The sequence below is a fragment of the Hypanus sabinus genome, chromosome 8 (assembly GCF_030144855.1).
Source record: "Hypanus sabinus isolate sHypSab1 chromosome 8, sHypSab1.hap1, whole genome shotgun sequence".
NCBI classification, from domain to species: domain Eukaryota; kingdom Metazoa; phylum Chordata; class Chondrichthyes; order Myliobatiformes; family Dasyatidae; genus Hypanus; species Hypanus sabinus.
Window position 1 is genome coordinate 54822556 of NC_082713.1, and position 16261 is coordinate 54838816.

At 37.8% G+C, this 16261-nt stretch overlaps 1 protein-coding gene across 1 annotated transcript; it reads right to left on the reverse strand.

Annotated features, from left to right (window-relative positions):
* Window positions 1-219: 219 nt before the first annotated feature.
* Window positions 220-16037, reverse strand: sybl1 (synaptobrevin-like 1). Its single transcript, XM_059977214.1, has 8 exons — window positions 15968-16037; window positions 11664-11827; window positions 9322-9379; window positions 8808-8945; window positions 6019-6109; window positions 4291-4358; window positions 3514-3606; window positions 220-2448 (listed from the first exon to the last, which is right to left on the reverse strand). The coding sequence occupies exons 2-8, from the start codon at window positions 11807-11809 to the stop codon at window positions 2383-2385; spliced, it is 660 nt and encodes a 219-aa protein (XP_059833197.1). The 5' UTR covers window positions 11810-11827; window positions 15968-16037; the 3' UTR covers window positions 220-2382.
* Window positions 16038-16261: the final 224 nt, after the last annotated feature.

Below are 16261 nucleotides of genomic sequence, written 5' to 3' on the forward strand. Positions count from 1 at the left end.
AATGAAACCCCAATGACCCAAGCTGTAATAGCACCACATTAACTGCTATGCTACCCTGGCACCCAGTGAAAACATTGAAATGTTAATTGGTAATGTTTCAATGACAGTAGCACTGGGACAACACTTGAAACAAATTCTCCGGTGAAATGTGCTGTACAGTCATGTTTACATTGCCATTGGCTGCAATTGTATTTTGTTAATTCATTTGTTTTACCAAAAGTATGACAAAACAAACTGTTATGTTTAAATAATTTATTTTTACCATCTGATACAATGCAAAGTGCAACAGCATCTTATACAGAGCGGAAACAATTTATATATTACAACTGTGACCTAATATGTTAACAATAGTAAGATTCTAGAATTTCATTTAATACATTCACTTTTTGTACAATTTTATAACTTGGACAGCAACCTGAATTCTTATCCTTTAAGGCTGGTGTGGGATGGGAGATGCAATAGTTTTTTTTGCTAATAGTAAATTCATGATGACACAAATTACAGAATATTTAAAGTATTATCCTATAATTTAAAAATGCTTTATACTCGGGTTCCTTAGCTTTACACCCTATTTGAAATCTATTCAGAAGTATAAAAAGGAACCAGAGCTTGAATCTGGGTAAAACAAATAACAGCTACTGATTTAAATAATATTCTTGCTATGAGATTTCTAACCCCTCTATGTAAATTTGTGCTCATTAAAAGGCAAAGATAAGACTGCTCATTCACAAATTGTGACATAGCCTATGATTCAAAAAGGAGAGAGTTCTTAAACATGCAGCTAATATACAAGCTCAATGTATTGTGGAAAGTGTTCAGAAAACAGTTGCAACTTTATTATTTATACTTGGCAAAGCTCTCAAGCAATGCTTCTAAAGTATGGACCAAGAGTTTGAGAATTGTTTTTTTAAGCTGGATGCAAAATAATATAGACATTTCTGAGCCCAACATGGATCAATTAACCATCATTTCCTCCAGTGTATTTACTCATTGATAGGCATAGCTTTAAACAAAAGTATTTTGTTGATATAAATTAATGATCTAATAAAGGTCATTTTTATAATCTGAGATCTGATGGAATTACAGCAGTGTTAATTTATGCAATGGGAATGGAATTAAAATAAGTAAAGTTTAGCTCGGAGCCAACTCAGGTTGCTCATTTTATCCACATGCCAACGAAATTGTTCATATCCACAACCACCCAGTCTTTTCACTCCCAAGGGCATAGGAAAATTAGTGATCTTCACTTGAAATGATGCAAACCTAGATCTTAGAGGGAGAGGCAGTCTCCCACCACCCCCCCAACCAAAATATCAATAAAAGTACAAGCACTTGGATGTTCTCCATCCACTGAAAGGTCAATGATTTGTATTGACAAGAACTTCTTTCACTGTTACAACATGTAATTTTATACCTTTTCAGTCCAGAAACATGCAAAAACTGCATCCTGAAGTCATTCTAGAAAGATTGAAGCTAGTTCAGGTTCAAAGTTTATTTTAAACATTGGCACTGTCATTGCCTAAATAAGGATCAAAACAGCACAAACAAGTACACAATGTAGACCGTAAAAAAATTTACAAGTTTAGTTAGCAAAAGCTCTGCATTCAGCAGCATAACAATTAAGCTGTGTACACAATCACTACAGTACTTGTATTACACCTGTTATACTTTGTTGGTGTCCTGTACATAAATACTGGCTATGTGATTGGCATAAGAAATTTACATTTTTACAATAGGCTAGTAACAATTGCCATTAATTTACAACTAAAATGACTGCTTAATAGTTCTAAATGCTTTAACTGTTTCTGAAGGTATGCAACAATTTATATACATTTTCCCAATTGTGAAACAAAGCTATTTAGCAATATGGTTCCCCATCTTGTAGTTAAACGTGACCAAATAGTTAGCACCCTCTTGAAGGCTGAGAAATATTATCATTATCCATTTCCATCCAGATAATTCAAGATTTTGCATCAGATTTTACTGAGCAAAAGTGATGGTGGAGGAAGAGGTGGTGCAAGGGAAAACAACAGATCCCAATTATCTCAGTGCTATTCAAAAGGAGGGTGATAATATGCAACACCATTTTAGAAAAGTGCTAAACCGATTGATTCAAAATGAACTACTTAAAAAAAGTTACAATTTTATTTCAGTCACTGAATAAAATATGGATTTGTGTTTCAGTTTTAATGCAGCAAGTTCTTCAATTAATATGAAAAGTATAAAAAGTCAGAAATAAGGCAAGCAGAAACTAGAGCCTTTTAAATGCATAATATTTGGAAGCTGAGATGAACTATTACACATAGATCTCTAATGAAATCCTCGTGCAGTGGTTAAAACTATTTTTTTTCAGATTTTCCCTCCAACTAATAAAATTGGTTCCTAGTTCACGCAGGTTGGCCATGAGAGGCCGCCACAAGCTGCTGAAACTATGATGTAAATGACAACCTGCAATACAAAATATTTCACCGATAAAAATGCAAGTTTTAATCACAGGCTCCCTCCCCCCACACACTGCCCTGCTTTTGGTTTTTGCTAAGCAATACAGATGAGCAACACCTTGGTGAAGCCAAAAGTAGGAAAACAAATAGCCACAAATTGTTCACTATATTTTTGAATGACATACAACACTGCACTGTAGTATTAATGATTTATATTATAGCTCCTTCAAGTCTTAAGCCAAATAGCCTGAACAGGTCTTCTATTGGTACTTAAATGGTTTAACATTGAATAATTGAAATCTTTCAGCACCACTAATACTTCTATTACATATGCAAATCTGTTAATGGTACAAACAAATAAGCTCACTGATACTTCACATGATTGATGCCATTATTTATTTTTCACTGCTTCATTCTTTAAACACTAACCCTTGTTTGGAGGAATTAAAACATTGATAATTCAAAATAACCCAAATCAAAGGGGGGGGGGGCATCAATACAAATTATACTATTCTGTGCACTCATTGAGGTTGCATTTGAAAACAACCATTTTAGACAGAATAGTGGAGTTTCTCAATGGGAACATGCAAATTACAATTAACACCTTGTCAACAGAGCATAAAATGAAGTTCTCCCCATAAATTCAATTTAAAAGGTAAAGAAACCAATAACACCAAGAAAAAGCACCAAAGATAGAAAATGTGCATTGGTATTATGTTTTATGAACTCAGAACATCCTGTATTTATGAAAGAGGCTCTTCAGTCAATTTCAGTTTGCCAAGTGCAGATTCCTTCCTTTATTTGGTCATTTGAAACTGAACTTCCAGCTGACTCAACAATTCAAATTAAACCTTTCCTTTCGCCAATAGTTCAATGAGCCACAAAGGGATAAGGAATCATTAAAAGCTAAGCAATGCAGCTGAGAAACTAAACTTACCCCCTGAACTCCAACTACCTCAGTCAGCAGATTGGAGATTACTTAAATTACAGATGGAAGCATTTATCAAGGAGTGAGAATTCATTAACATGGTAATCCAAGGAACTACATGATAAACAATTGAGAAATACTTACAATTGCTACAATCACAACAACAATGGTCAGCTTGAGGTTTTTCATGCACATTGCTCTGGCTAGGTTTCTGCTGGTGGTTTTAAATGTGACTGACTACAAATAAAAACATTTGCATTTAATTGATTCCAAGAAACTCAATGCAAAAAAAAATCTATTAACATGTACATTTTACAAGAAAAAATTCTTCATCTTCACTATTTAGATATTAATTAGAAAGGCAATGTTCAGACAAACCTAGAAGGTAGAATCTAGTAGCTACAATTCCCCACACCCCTCACTCCACCCAAGCTTTCTGGCCACAAAGATTCCTAAAGCTCAAGGGAAGATCTGTTGATACAAGCCAAAAATTTAAATTGATGCCAGAGGTGGTAGCTAACTACATTGAGATAATTCTTGGCATCTCAGACAAGCTTCAAATGACTGGCAAAATAACAGGATTCATTAATGAAAATTAACTTTTTCCAAGCAAATGATCACGTTACATTCCAATCTGCCCCCCCCCTTTAATTAAAAGGCCAATATTAGGTAGGAATTTGTCTTAACAGTAAGATTAAAGTCCAAACTAACATTTGGGCATTGTATTCATCTATTCCAAACTGAATACAACATGCACATGCTGTTAGATCACATTATATTAGAGGATGAATATTTATCCCTCTCTCCCTACACCTCTGCCTTTCTCAACTCTAAATGGGTTTTACAAGATCTTGACCAGATAAATCTGATCAAATGTTAATTTTGTATTTTAGTGCTAGCTACAAAGTACTGAATACTTACAGCATCCACTAAATTATCAGTTTTGTCAATTAGCAATTCCAGCTTTTCTCCTCTTTGTGCCACCAAATCTGTGTACAGGAAAATTGCAAGGTCATGAGATTAATGAAATCAATTAACACGTTTGAACAGAATCTTTTATGCCCTTATCCACAAGGTGGTTTACAACTAAATTTTGATATTAACAGATTTCAAATTCAACTAGTTAGCTTTAAATGCAGTGAAGAGATCAGATTTACAACACTTAGTGGATGCAATAGGAGAAAATTGAACTATTCAGCAGGAATTGCAAAGTTACAGCGAGACAAGCATGAAGATGGATTTGAGAAGGAAGACTAACATTCAACCTGCTGGTAATGTGGGAAGTAACATGGGTCACCGATGGGTGCACTGGAACAAACATGTTACAGACTGATGGAAATTAAAAATGTGAGGGGATTTGTGGGGATACAGCAGGAAGGAGCTGTACTCCAGTGACAAAATAACAAATTTGGAAGCAGCAGAGACCGTGGAAGTGCACCACATAATTACTCTAACGTATAAAAAGACTGCCTTATCAAATTCACCATGTTAAGCAGGATTCTACTGGAAAAAGTGAGAAAAATAGGAGTGCCATTGGTAGGGGATGTATAATGCTCTACACAAACTTGGGTCAGTGTGACATGACATAAAGAGTCATGGCCTGCCCGAAGGATGCAAAACCCTATAGATATTACCACAATTGACTTCACCAGAAGGAAAGCAACAACTAGAAGTGGTAGTTTCTCAAGGTCATCTAGGGGTGAGCAGTACATGTTAGTCTTGCTTATGGTGCATACATATAGATTCAATTGTTGAACTTGGGATATCAGCAATGAATCAAAGAAAAATGTTAGAAATTTAGGAGTAGTTTCTTTATTTGCCCCTCCCCCTCATATTTACAAATTCCCTGAACTCAACGTTTACTGAAGATTTGTTCAAAGAAAGCACACATCATTCATGCATTTTAAAAATAAGGCCAGGTCTCTTTTGAGGTCAATAAAATTAAGCAATAGGAAAGTAAATAGTTTCAATTGTTTAGATGTGGTCATAATACTTCATAGTCTTGTTTTTATACATATACCAGTAGAGTACAAGCTGCTCACTGATTATTAAAATCTTTAGCAAAGTATTTTGTAACTGAAAATAAAGGAATAAAACATCAAATCTGAGAGCAAAGAGTCACACATTGTCATTATGAAATGAAAAAACTCCGGTTTCATCAATGGGATGAAGGAAACTTAACATTTCAAATAGACAATTCTCAAATATTACCAAATGATTATCAAATTGAAAATTAAACCCCATATTCCCATCTGCATTTATATTGTACAGCCTACAAAGTATTTCCAGCAACTTCTATCCAAAAATATTTAGAAGCAGTTACTGATGAGAACATGGATCAGTTCAATACATTTCAATGCTATTTTAATACTATGAAAATCAATTAAGAGTCAATGTTATATAGCGCATATGCAGTAGCAGCTGATTACAGTGTTACATGATACCACATGACAGTGCCACAGACTGGCAGTATCCATGGATCACTTCACAAGTTATGCTGCTCTTCAGAGTTCCAGCTTTAGGAATATTTCTGAGATGTTAGTAATAATAGCAACTGCTTCTAAGCACCTATTACTGGGTGTTAGCATGAGAATTAAAATAAGCTAGATTTTCAAAACAAAGACTAATGCTCTCTATATTCATACATACCAATATTTCGGACCATGATTCCCTTCAACTCGTCTACTTGGGTCTGAGTTTCCAAAATGCGGTCAGAGTTCTTGTTTTCCGATAAGTGTTTCTGAAATCAGAGGTGACAAATTCAATACCATCAAACACTCAGATTTGTATCCATGACATTCAAGTAACCTATATTTAACCAGTTGTTTTAGAGTATGGCGAGAACCATTATGAATAAATGCTGACAAAATTTGAATGCAGCAACAACCTTGATTAGACCCTCTCACACTGCTCAAGGCAAAGAATCGTTTCTTCATTAAAATGGTTAATAAAAAAATCAGTGCAGAGTGCAAGTCATCATAAAAGTCTCAACTTTATGCCTAAACGCAAGGAAGTCTGTAGATGTCGTAAATCCAGAGCAACAACCTAAAATGCTGGGGGACCTCAGGTTAGCCAGGATCTATAGAAATGCATGAACAGTCGCCGTTTCAGGCTGAGGTTCTCCATCAGGACAATGAATGGTCTCAGCCCAAAACATTGACTGTTTATTCATTTCCATAGATGCCGTCTGACTTGCTGAGCTGCTCCAGCATTTTATGTGTTGTATTTTTATATCTGTGCAGTTTTAGAAAACTTTACTAGAATATATATTTAAAAGATAACCTGACATTTTACTGAAATGTTATTGGGAAAGTTCAAACAACTTCAATGTAGGTAGTTCAATGCCCTCTAGACTACTTACTGAAATAAAGCAAACAAAAGTAACTATTGAACAGGTTGATTTCTAACAGCACATTTTCCAACTCCATGAACAAATCATTACCCCTTTCCTGTCTGCAATTTCCCAACCCCCCCTCAATGACATCTTGTTTAACACTCAACCTCCAATTTATTTCATCTCACTATTAATGCAATACCCACCTTCCCCAAGTCCATTGCATTCTCCTTAAAATACATACAGGCCTACCCACAATGTAATGGTCTAATGTATTGACAATAGCTGTCATTAAACTCAAGATCCACGTAATACATTAAGAGCAGAGTAACAAATTGGACTTGTACCAATAAAATGAAAAACTTGTGTTTTGAAATCTGTATGAATGGCATGCAAACCAAAGAGCAAAAACAGAATGCAGACTATAGTATTAGTTACAGAAAGTGCAGTTTAGGTGGATAATAAAGGTACAAGGGTCAGGATGAGCTAGATGGTTGGGTCAAAAGCAAGGTGTTCATTTAGTAGTCTGATAACAGTGGGATAGTAGCCATCCTTGAGTTTAATGGTGTGTGCTTTCAAGTTTCTGCATCTGCCGTCCAGTGGAAGTGGGGGAAAAGAGACAATGCATAGAATAGCAGAAGTTATGTGTTGACTGCTCTTTCTCTATAAAGCACACAACTCTCAGAGGCAATAGATATTTGGTCTCACTTTGAATGTACAGCACTAGACAATAAGTCTAGACACTACACAAGAGCCCTGGTCATTCATGAATTTGGCCACATCTAAATTATACCTTTGACAAGGTGCTGCATACGAGGCTACTAAACAACAGCCCATGGTATTGCAGGAAAGATACTAACATGGACAGAATTCTGACCGACAGGCAGATCAATTTTGTTTTAAACTGATGTGGATAACCTCCGTTGCTCCCCCCCCCCCCACAATATGTCATGGTGATGCCTGCTCACTTGGTTTATCTATATCCTCCTGAAGCATATTTGCATCCTCATCACTACCCTCATTCACATATGATTCCATACCATCAGCGAATTAAAAAATTTGACCACCTCGTCCAAATTGTTGCCATAGATTGCTAACAGGACCCAAGCACTAACCTCTGATACCTCAACATTTCTAACTTGCATTTCAAGTGAGATGCAGTTATTCTTCCAGTTAACCAAATCAGTCCAAGCTAATATCCCAAATATCAGGTGCTTTAACTATATTAGCCATGTCAGATTTTATTGGAAGCCTCCTGAAAGTCCAAATTCACCATACTCACTGAATCCCCTCATTTTCTTCTGGTAGATTTGTTCCCAGTGAATTCCAATTAATTAGACAAACATTTCCCTTTTATACATCCACATTCACAATGCTAAATTGTAATATTTTCTGTGTATTAATTGCTTATTATAGATTTCAACAATCTTTCTACCATGGATGTTAGACTAACAGATTACCATTTTTCTTCCTTCGTGGAGGAAGATTTGCTATCCTCCAGTCTGCATGAAAACATTCCAGAACATTGTATTTTGAAAGACAGTATCAAGAGAATCCACCATCTCTGTAGCCACTTTGGAGATCATCAGGGCCTGCCTCCACTCCCATTACCTCAGCAAAATTATCCAGGATAAGTACTTTGACTGCTAGAATAACCAAAGCCCATCCAACAACCGTATCGCCCGGCCCCCTCAATGCCCAAGGAAGATGGCATGGAGAACCTCAAGCCCTTTTTTTGGGAGCATGAAGTCTATGCAACTGGAAGGAGTGCACCACCTTGCCAACTAATCGCCTGCTTGCCTTGAGAACCTCCTGCTCAATATATGGTACATTTTGCAACTCCCACATTGGCCTCATCAGCAATCTCAGATCCAACAGAACTGGGGCAAAAACAAATCATTGTTGATCCAGAGGGATTATTTAGCCAATAACAAGAATGGATAAAATGGAATAAATGACAGTTAGAGACTGGATGATAAAGCACATCCATGTTTTAAATATACTGAGTATTCAGTTTCCCCCCCAATCAGACTATTTCTCAATTGATACACCATCGTCCTTTTACTAGTTTCTGAAAGATTACAGAAGGTGGACATACACTCACCATTTGTGCAGCTAAAACACTGGAAAATTCACTGTTCATTGCGTAAGGCAATGCAGTTTGTGCCCTTGAACCATATGTGGTCTGAAATCGTTTCTTTATTTCATTTAGAAAGGTAAATGCTCTTGATCGTTCAAAATCCTTAAAACAAAGTGAATAGTTTCAACATCTTAAATGAAACTAAGCATTGAACACAAAAACGTTTAAAAAGGACACTACAGCTGTCCTGTAGTGAAGCAACATTAATCCTTTTGCAACACCAACTAAAGGAAGAACCTTTCCTTCAACATTAATGAAAGTCAGCCAGGACATTTAAAAATGTTCGGTATTTAACAGTAATATCAAGATTAAAAAAAAAGTTTGTAACAGCCAAAATAACTACACAACCAACTAATGGTTTCACCAGAAGTGAACACATGTATCCCACATGCATTGGTTGTAATATATTTCACACATTACACATTTAACCAGTCACAAATTCCCCCCAAAAGGAGATTTCTTTAAAAATTATACTTACATCATCTGTGATACACAGGTATATTATTCTATCTTGGCAAATATAATGAAATAGATAACTGTGGAAGAGAAGAAAACCGTTGGCATGCAAAACTGGCTAATTAAGCAGGTTACAAAAATTTAGCAATGATACTAACATGTTGTAATTAACGACTTGCAGTGAGATAGCTGAGGGAAATAGTAGAAATACAACATTTATGTAACAGATCACTAACTGTAGAACATTGTAGTTGATCTAAACGTTGTAAATTGTCCCAAAAATACTTTGCCAATAAAGCAAGAGTTGCAGAGTTATGCAGAAAATAAGGAATATGTCTATAAATATTGCCGATGCAGTCAGAAATGAGTTTGGGGGCTTGGGACTTTGATGGCAGAGAAAGGAGTGTGAAATACTTTCAGAGAAACAACTTAAAATAAATATTTGATGGCGGAAGGAGGTTGGGAGAGGGAAGAATAACCACCACTCCTCCATTATTCTGTTCTCCCCCACCCATCCCACAGAAGCAGGATACATAATGGGAAACATGTTCAAATAGCTCAGAAGCATTAAGCAGCGAAACATTCAAAATCAATTTGATTTCAAAAATTCAAAATCATTGTGGCACACCAGCACTTGTTTGGAAACAGTTAATGAGCAGAAGCAAATTCATATAGCACAAAACAGCAAATTCAAATAAAGTTTCTGACATTCAATCGAAATCAATGAGGATAGAATTCGGGAAAAAAATACGAACAGGAGATACAATAGATGAGCAAAGAACTGTATGTAGTTAAATTTCCATGTGCAAATTACAATGGCTCTAGTGATAGACCAAACAATGGCAGGGACTCCACTAAGATTACAATATTAGAAGTGGACCAGCTACAAAAGCGATGTTCAGGTGAATCAAATAACACAGGCTCTCAGCAATACTGAAGACTAAAAATAAATAGAAAATTAGTCAAACTACCCAGGTTGACCAGCATGAGGTGAAAAACATCAAATATTTCAGTAGAGATTCAGCTCAGCAGATGAAGGACCAGGTAAGATAACCTGTGATGTGAACTCCCAGGAACTTGGTGCACTTAACTGTCTATGGAGAAATCATATGCGCAGAGGGGATGGTTCATCTGCACCTTTGTAAAGTCTGCAATAATTTCTTTGGTCTTCTCCATGTTCAGACTTGGCCTGCTGTTGTCATATCAGTCCACCAGCCACTCCACTTCCTCCATACTCTGACTCATCATTGTTGTTGATGAGGCCAAACACTGTGTCATCTGCAAACTTGACACAGTTTGAGCTGAATCCTGCAACAGTCATGCATCAGCAATATGAAAAGCAGTGGGCTGAGCACAGCCAGTGCTCATTGTAATGGGACCAGAGGCATTGCTGCTGACACAGACTGACTGTGGCCTGACTGCTAAGAGGTCCACAATCTAGTTATAGAGGGAGGTGTTGACACCCAGCAAGGACAGTTTCCCAACAGTTTCTTAGGCATGACTGTGTTAAATGCCAAACTAAAGCATATAAACAAGCTGGCATGTGAGACCCCATTTTCCAGGTAGGATAGACAGAGTGAAGAGCAGAGGCAATGGCATATCAGTGATTCGATTCTAGTGATAAGTGGAAAGGATCCCACGTAGCTAGGAGAAAGGCTTTAATGTGCTCCATGACCGGTCACTCAGAGCATTTCCTTGTGGTTGTTGTTAATTCTAGAGGATTTTGCTGGCATCTCCTTTAGCACCAGAATTATGGTTGCTGCCTTGAAAACTGAGGGGTTAATGAACTGTTCCAGAGAGATGTTGAATGTATCCGTCAGTACTAGAACCTGACTTGGTATGTTATCAGGGCCTGCAGCTACTAGCTGACTAAAATGGGGAAGCACTCAAAAACCCCACCTTCACAAGTAAAGCATGTTGGAAAGAAGAAAGACTTCCTACATGAGCAAGTTTTTTAAAAAACAGTTAGATCAAGAAGTAACAGTGGCAGAAACTTAACATTTCATGCTCTTAAAGGGTCTTGAACCCGAAACATTGACTGTTTCTTTCTATAATTGCTGCCTGAGCAAAATAAATATATATATATTAACTTAATGCTCATGAATCATCTCATTACCCCTGACTACATGAACATGAGTATATAAAACTAAGGCAATCTTAGTCAAGACAGGATTGAAGAAATTAATCCCAGAGATAAGTAGTGACTTAAAAGGAACTGTGACTTATGCAAAATGATGTTCACAAAGAAGCAAATTTCCAGTATGTACACACAATTCAGAAGTGAAAAGCTTTCACGTATTATCACCCTCTCAACTGATGATCCTAGTACAAGCACCCTCCTCAGAGCAAAATGTTGGCACTTACTTTCCATGAGAGTAGGTCAATTTATTATTTTCTGATGGGATTTTCGACAGAATCTGTTCAGTTACTTCCAAAAAATTTCCTCCACACAAGGCATTTTTTGCAAGTATTGTAGTACCTCTTGCAACCACTGCAAACAGGATAGCCATAGCTCCTCTTAAAAGGTGCTGCAAAATACGAGACAGAAATTATATAGCAGATAACTAATACTTGCATGACAAAGATCAAATCCACCTACAATCACACTCTTAACTCAGATCAGTATTTACATTTTTTAAAATCTCAGTACATGCCCACTCAGGTGAGCAATATGACAAACATATTGGACTTATTTCAAAACCAGCATATGAAAGAAAAAAAATTGTATTTAATACTGATCTTCATCTACACATAAGTAGTCTACTAGAATCTCATTAATGGAGTTCCTATGAAAAGCAAATCATAAAGTGATTCAAAAAAACTAAGAAATAAAACATGAATTCTTCAGCATTCTTAAGTAGAAGAGTGAACAGCTAGAAGTTCTAAAAACATAGAAAATAGGTGCAGGAGTAAGCCATTCTGCCCTTCAAGCCTGCACCACCATTCAGTATGATCATGGCTGATCATCCAACTCAGAACCCTGTACCTGCTTTCTCTCCATACCCCCTGATCCCTTTCGCCACAAAGGCCATATCTAACTTCCTCTTAAATATAGCCAATGAATCAGCCTCAACTGTTTCCTGTGGCAGAGAATTCCACAGATTCACCACTCTCTGTGTGAAGGAGTTTTTCCTCATCTCGGTCCTAAAAGGCTTCCCCTTTATCCTTAAACTGTGACCCCTCGTTCTGGACTTCCCCAACATCGGAAACAATCTTCCTGCATCTAGCTTGTCCAATCCCTTTAGAATTTTATATGTTTTAATAAGATCCCCCTCAGTCTTCTAAATTCCAGTGAGTATAAGCCTAGTCGATCCAGTCTTTCTTCATATGAAAGTCCTGCCATCCCAGGAATCAATCTGGTGAACCTTCTCTGTACTCCCTCTATGGCAAGAATGTCTTTCCTCAGATTAGGGGACCAAAACTGCACACAATACTCTAGGTGCAGTCTCACCAAGGCCTTGTACAACTGCAGTAGAACCTCCCTGGGACCAATTGGTAAGGAGGGACCAATGCCCCTCCATGTAGGGACCAATGACATGGGTAGGATGAGTAACGAGGTTCTGCATTGGGAATTTCAATAGGTACATTTAATGTTAGAGAAATGTATAGAACATACACTGTGAAATTCTTTTTCTTTGCAAACATCCATGAAAACAGGAGTACCCAAAGAATGAATGAATGACAATTAAATGTTAGAACCATAGAGCCCCCCAGCTACCCCCTCCCACACATAAGCAACAGCAAAGCAACAAACCGCCCCCCCCCCCACAACAAAAAGCACCCTCTGCACCCTCCGTTGAGCACTCAGGATTGCTACCCTGCTGGTGAGGCTAAAACTAGGAAGATTATATAGTTTAATACGTGGCTAAGATGTTGGTGTAGGAAGGAGGGCTTAAGATTTTTGAATCATTGAACTCTCTTGCAGGGAAAATGGGACCTGTACAGAAGGGACAGTTTGCATCTTAACTGGAGGGGGATTAATACCCTAGCGGGAAAGGTTTGTTGATGCTGTACAGTGGGGTTTAAAGTTGCAGAGGGATGGGAACTGGGGTGCCAGAACAGTTTGCAGAGGCAGATTGTGGTAAAACCACAAAGTTAGAAATCACAAAGTTGACCATGGTGCAGCTAGTGTCCTGAGCTGCCTATATTTCAAAGCAAGAAGTCTCATAGGAAAAGTGGATAATACTATAATACTGCTGAAGGTGACATAGTTGGTTTAAAAACAGAGAATGTGTAGTGGGGAAGAGGCTGCTGATAGGGCAAAATTGTAGTCAGCAGGATGAGCTGCAACGTAAAAGGCGGACAAAATAGTAAAGGGTGAGTACAGAACTGAAGGGGTTGTATTTGAATGCACACATTATATGGAATAAGGTAGATGAACTTGCAGCACAGTTACAAATTGCAGGCATGTTGTAGCATCACTGAATCATGGCTGAAAGATTGTAGCTGAGAGGATACACATTGGATCCAAAGGATAGGCAGGAAGGCAAAAGGGACATTGCTCTGTTGGTTAAAAAATGCAATCAAATAGAGAGCTGAAGGTAAAAGAACCCTTAAGGGCATTGATCATATGACTGAATTCACCCTGAAGGAGAGGGAGAAGCTGAAGTCAGATGTATCAGTATTACAGTAGAGTAAAGAGAATTACAGTGGCATGAGAGAGGAGTTGGCCAGAAAAATTGGAAAAGAACACTGGCAGGGATGACAGCAGAGCAGCAATGGCTGGAATTTCTGGAAGCAATTGAGAAAGCACAGGATATATACATCCCAAAAAGAAAGTATTCTAAAGGAAAGATGACATAACCATGGCAAACAAGTCAAAGCCACATAAAAGCCAAAGAGAGGGCATATAATAGAGCAAATATTAGTGGAAAGCTTTTAAGTACCAACTAAAGGCAACTAAAATGTCGTTAAGGTAAAGACAGACTACAAAAATAAACTAACTAATAATATTAGAGATACCAAAAGTCTCATCCAATACAAAGTGGATATCAGACTGCTGGAAAAAGACTCTGGAGAAGTAGCAATGGGGGATAACGAAATGGCAGATGAACTGGATGTCTGTTGAAAAAGTCTTCTTGGCAGTCCCTGTGCAGGATGCCCTAAAAGTTAATTTTCAGGTTGAGTTTGTGGTGAGGAAGGCAGATGTATTGCTAGCACTCATTTCAAGGGGACTAGTATATAAACACAAGGATATAATGTTGAATCTTTAAGCATCAGTGTGGTCTTACAGAGTATTGTGAGCAGGTTTGGGCACCTTATCTTAGAAAGGATGTGCTGAAACTAGAGAGCATTCAAAGGAGGTTCATGAAAGTGATTCCAGGATTGAATGACTTGTCATATGAAGAGGATTCGATGGCTCTGTGCTTGTATTTATTAGAACTCAGAATGAGGGGTGACCTCATTGATCCCTATCGAATAGTGAAAGGCCTTGATAGTGTGGATGTGGAGAAGATGATTCCTATGATGGGAGAGTCTAAGATCAGAGGCCAAAGCTTCAGAAAAGAAGGGTCTTCCTGATGAAGGGTCTCGGCCCGAAACATTGGCTACTCTTTTCTCACGACCTTTTCTGCCTGACCTGACCTGCTGAGTACTTCCAGCATTGTGTACGTATTCTCAGAAAAGAAAGGTGCTCTTTTGGAACTGAGATGAGGAAGAATTTCTTTAGCCAGAGTTGTGAATCTGTGGAATTCTTTGATACAGGAAGCTATGGAGACCAAGTCTCTATGTGTATTTAAGGCAGAAGTTGATAGATTCTTGATTGGTCAGGGCATGAAGGGATACAGGGAGAAGGCAGGAGATTGGGGTTGAGAAATAAATGGGATCAGCCATGAAGTGGCAGAACAGACTCAATGGGCCAAATGGCCTAATTCTGCTCCTATATATTATGGTCTTATGATATAAGAAAGTGAAATCAAGGAAGGCTTAACCAAATATTTGGTAAAGGTTAGTTTCCTGAAAGATGTAGGCATGAAGTTCAAAAATTAAGATTATGGCACAGAATTTTAGAATGAGGTATCTCACAGTAAAAGGCATTGATTATGAACATATAAAGAGTGAGATTGCTTAGAAGGCAAGCATGGGTTATGGAGTCAGAGGCAATTGGAGATATGCCAAACAAGGCAATAAAGAATAAAGAACATGCATTTTGCCCACGTTTAAGAATATAACAAGCTATTTATTTAGTATCAAATTAAACGTAGATCCAGTTTTTACTTTCATATTCACAGTAATGGCCAGTGTCATGTTACTTAGCTCAACAAGTAGTTGCACTATCTGGTCCAAAGTAAGTTATACACAGCACTTAAGTCTTTGCTTATGACCAATTTGTGCATAAAATCCAGCGTCTGATGCAGACCTTCCTATTCATTACCTGTCCAGATAATATTTTCACTTTTGAACCATATGTGATAGAGACTAAACAAGCAAAAAATAATAATTTGTGAACCAAAAATAAAAAAACAATTCTTTAGGGAGAAGAACGCTTTAACCAAATGATTACACCTCTAACATCCTGTACTTAAATTACAGATTGGAAACTTAACGAGCCCAACAGGAATTCTCCATTTAAAAAAAAGCGAAAGAAACCTTACACCCCCAGCATCAGCTTCACATAAATTGTTGTGACAATGCCGACTAATTAGGTCCGCTTTCCTCAGACGACCTACCTGAACCGCCTCCTCCTACCCAAGGCCCCGTTGTGCTGAAGCAACTCCCTCTGCAGACACTTCCGGTCAGGTGCACGCAGCTCGCGGCATATATAGCGGCGCCGCTTCCACGCACTGCGCATGTGCGACGTCCAGCCAATCCAAGCGGCGCCTTCAGCCGTGGGAAGTGTGTTTTGAGCAAACAGCTATTAAAGAGAAAGAAAATAAAAGCGGCAGATGAAAGATATCTCAGAAAAGAACCGAGATATTCAACAGCATCTATAGAGAGTTAACACTTGAGCACAAGGAACTTCT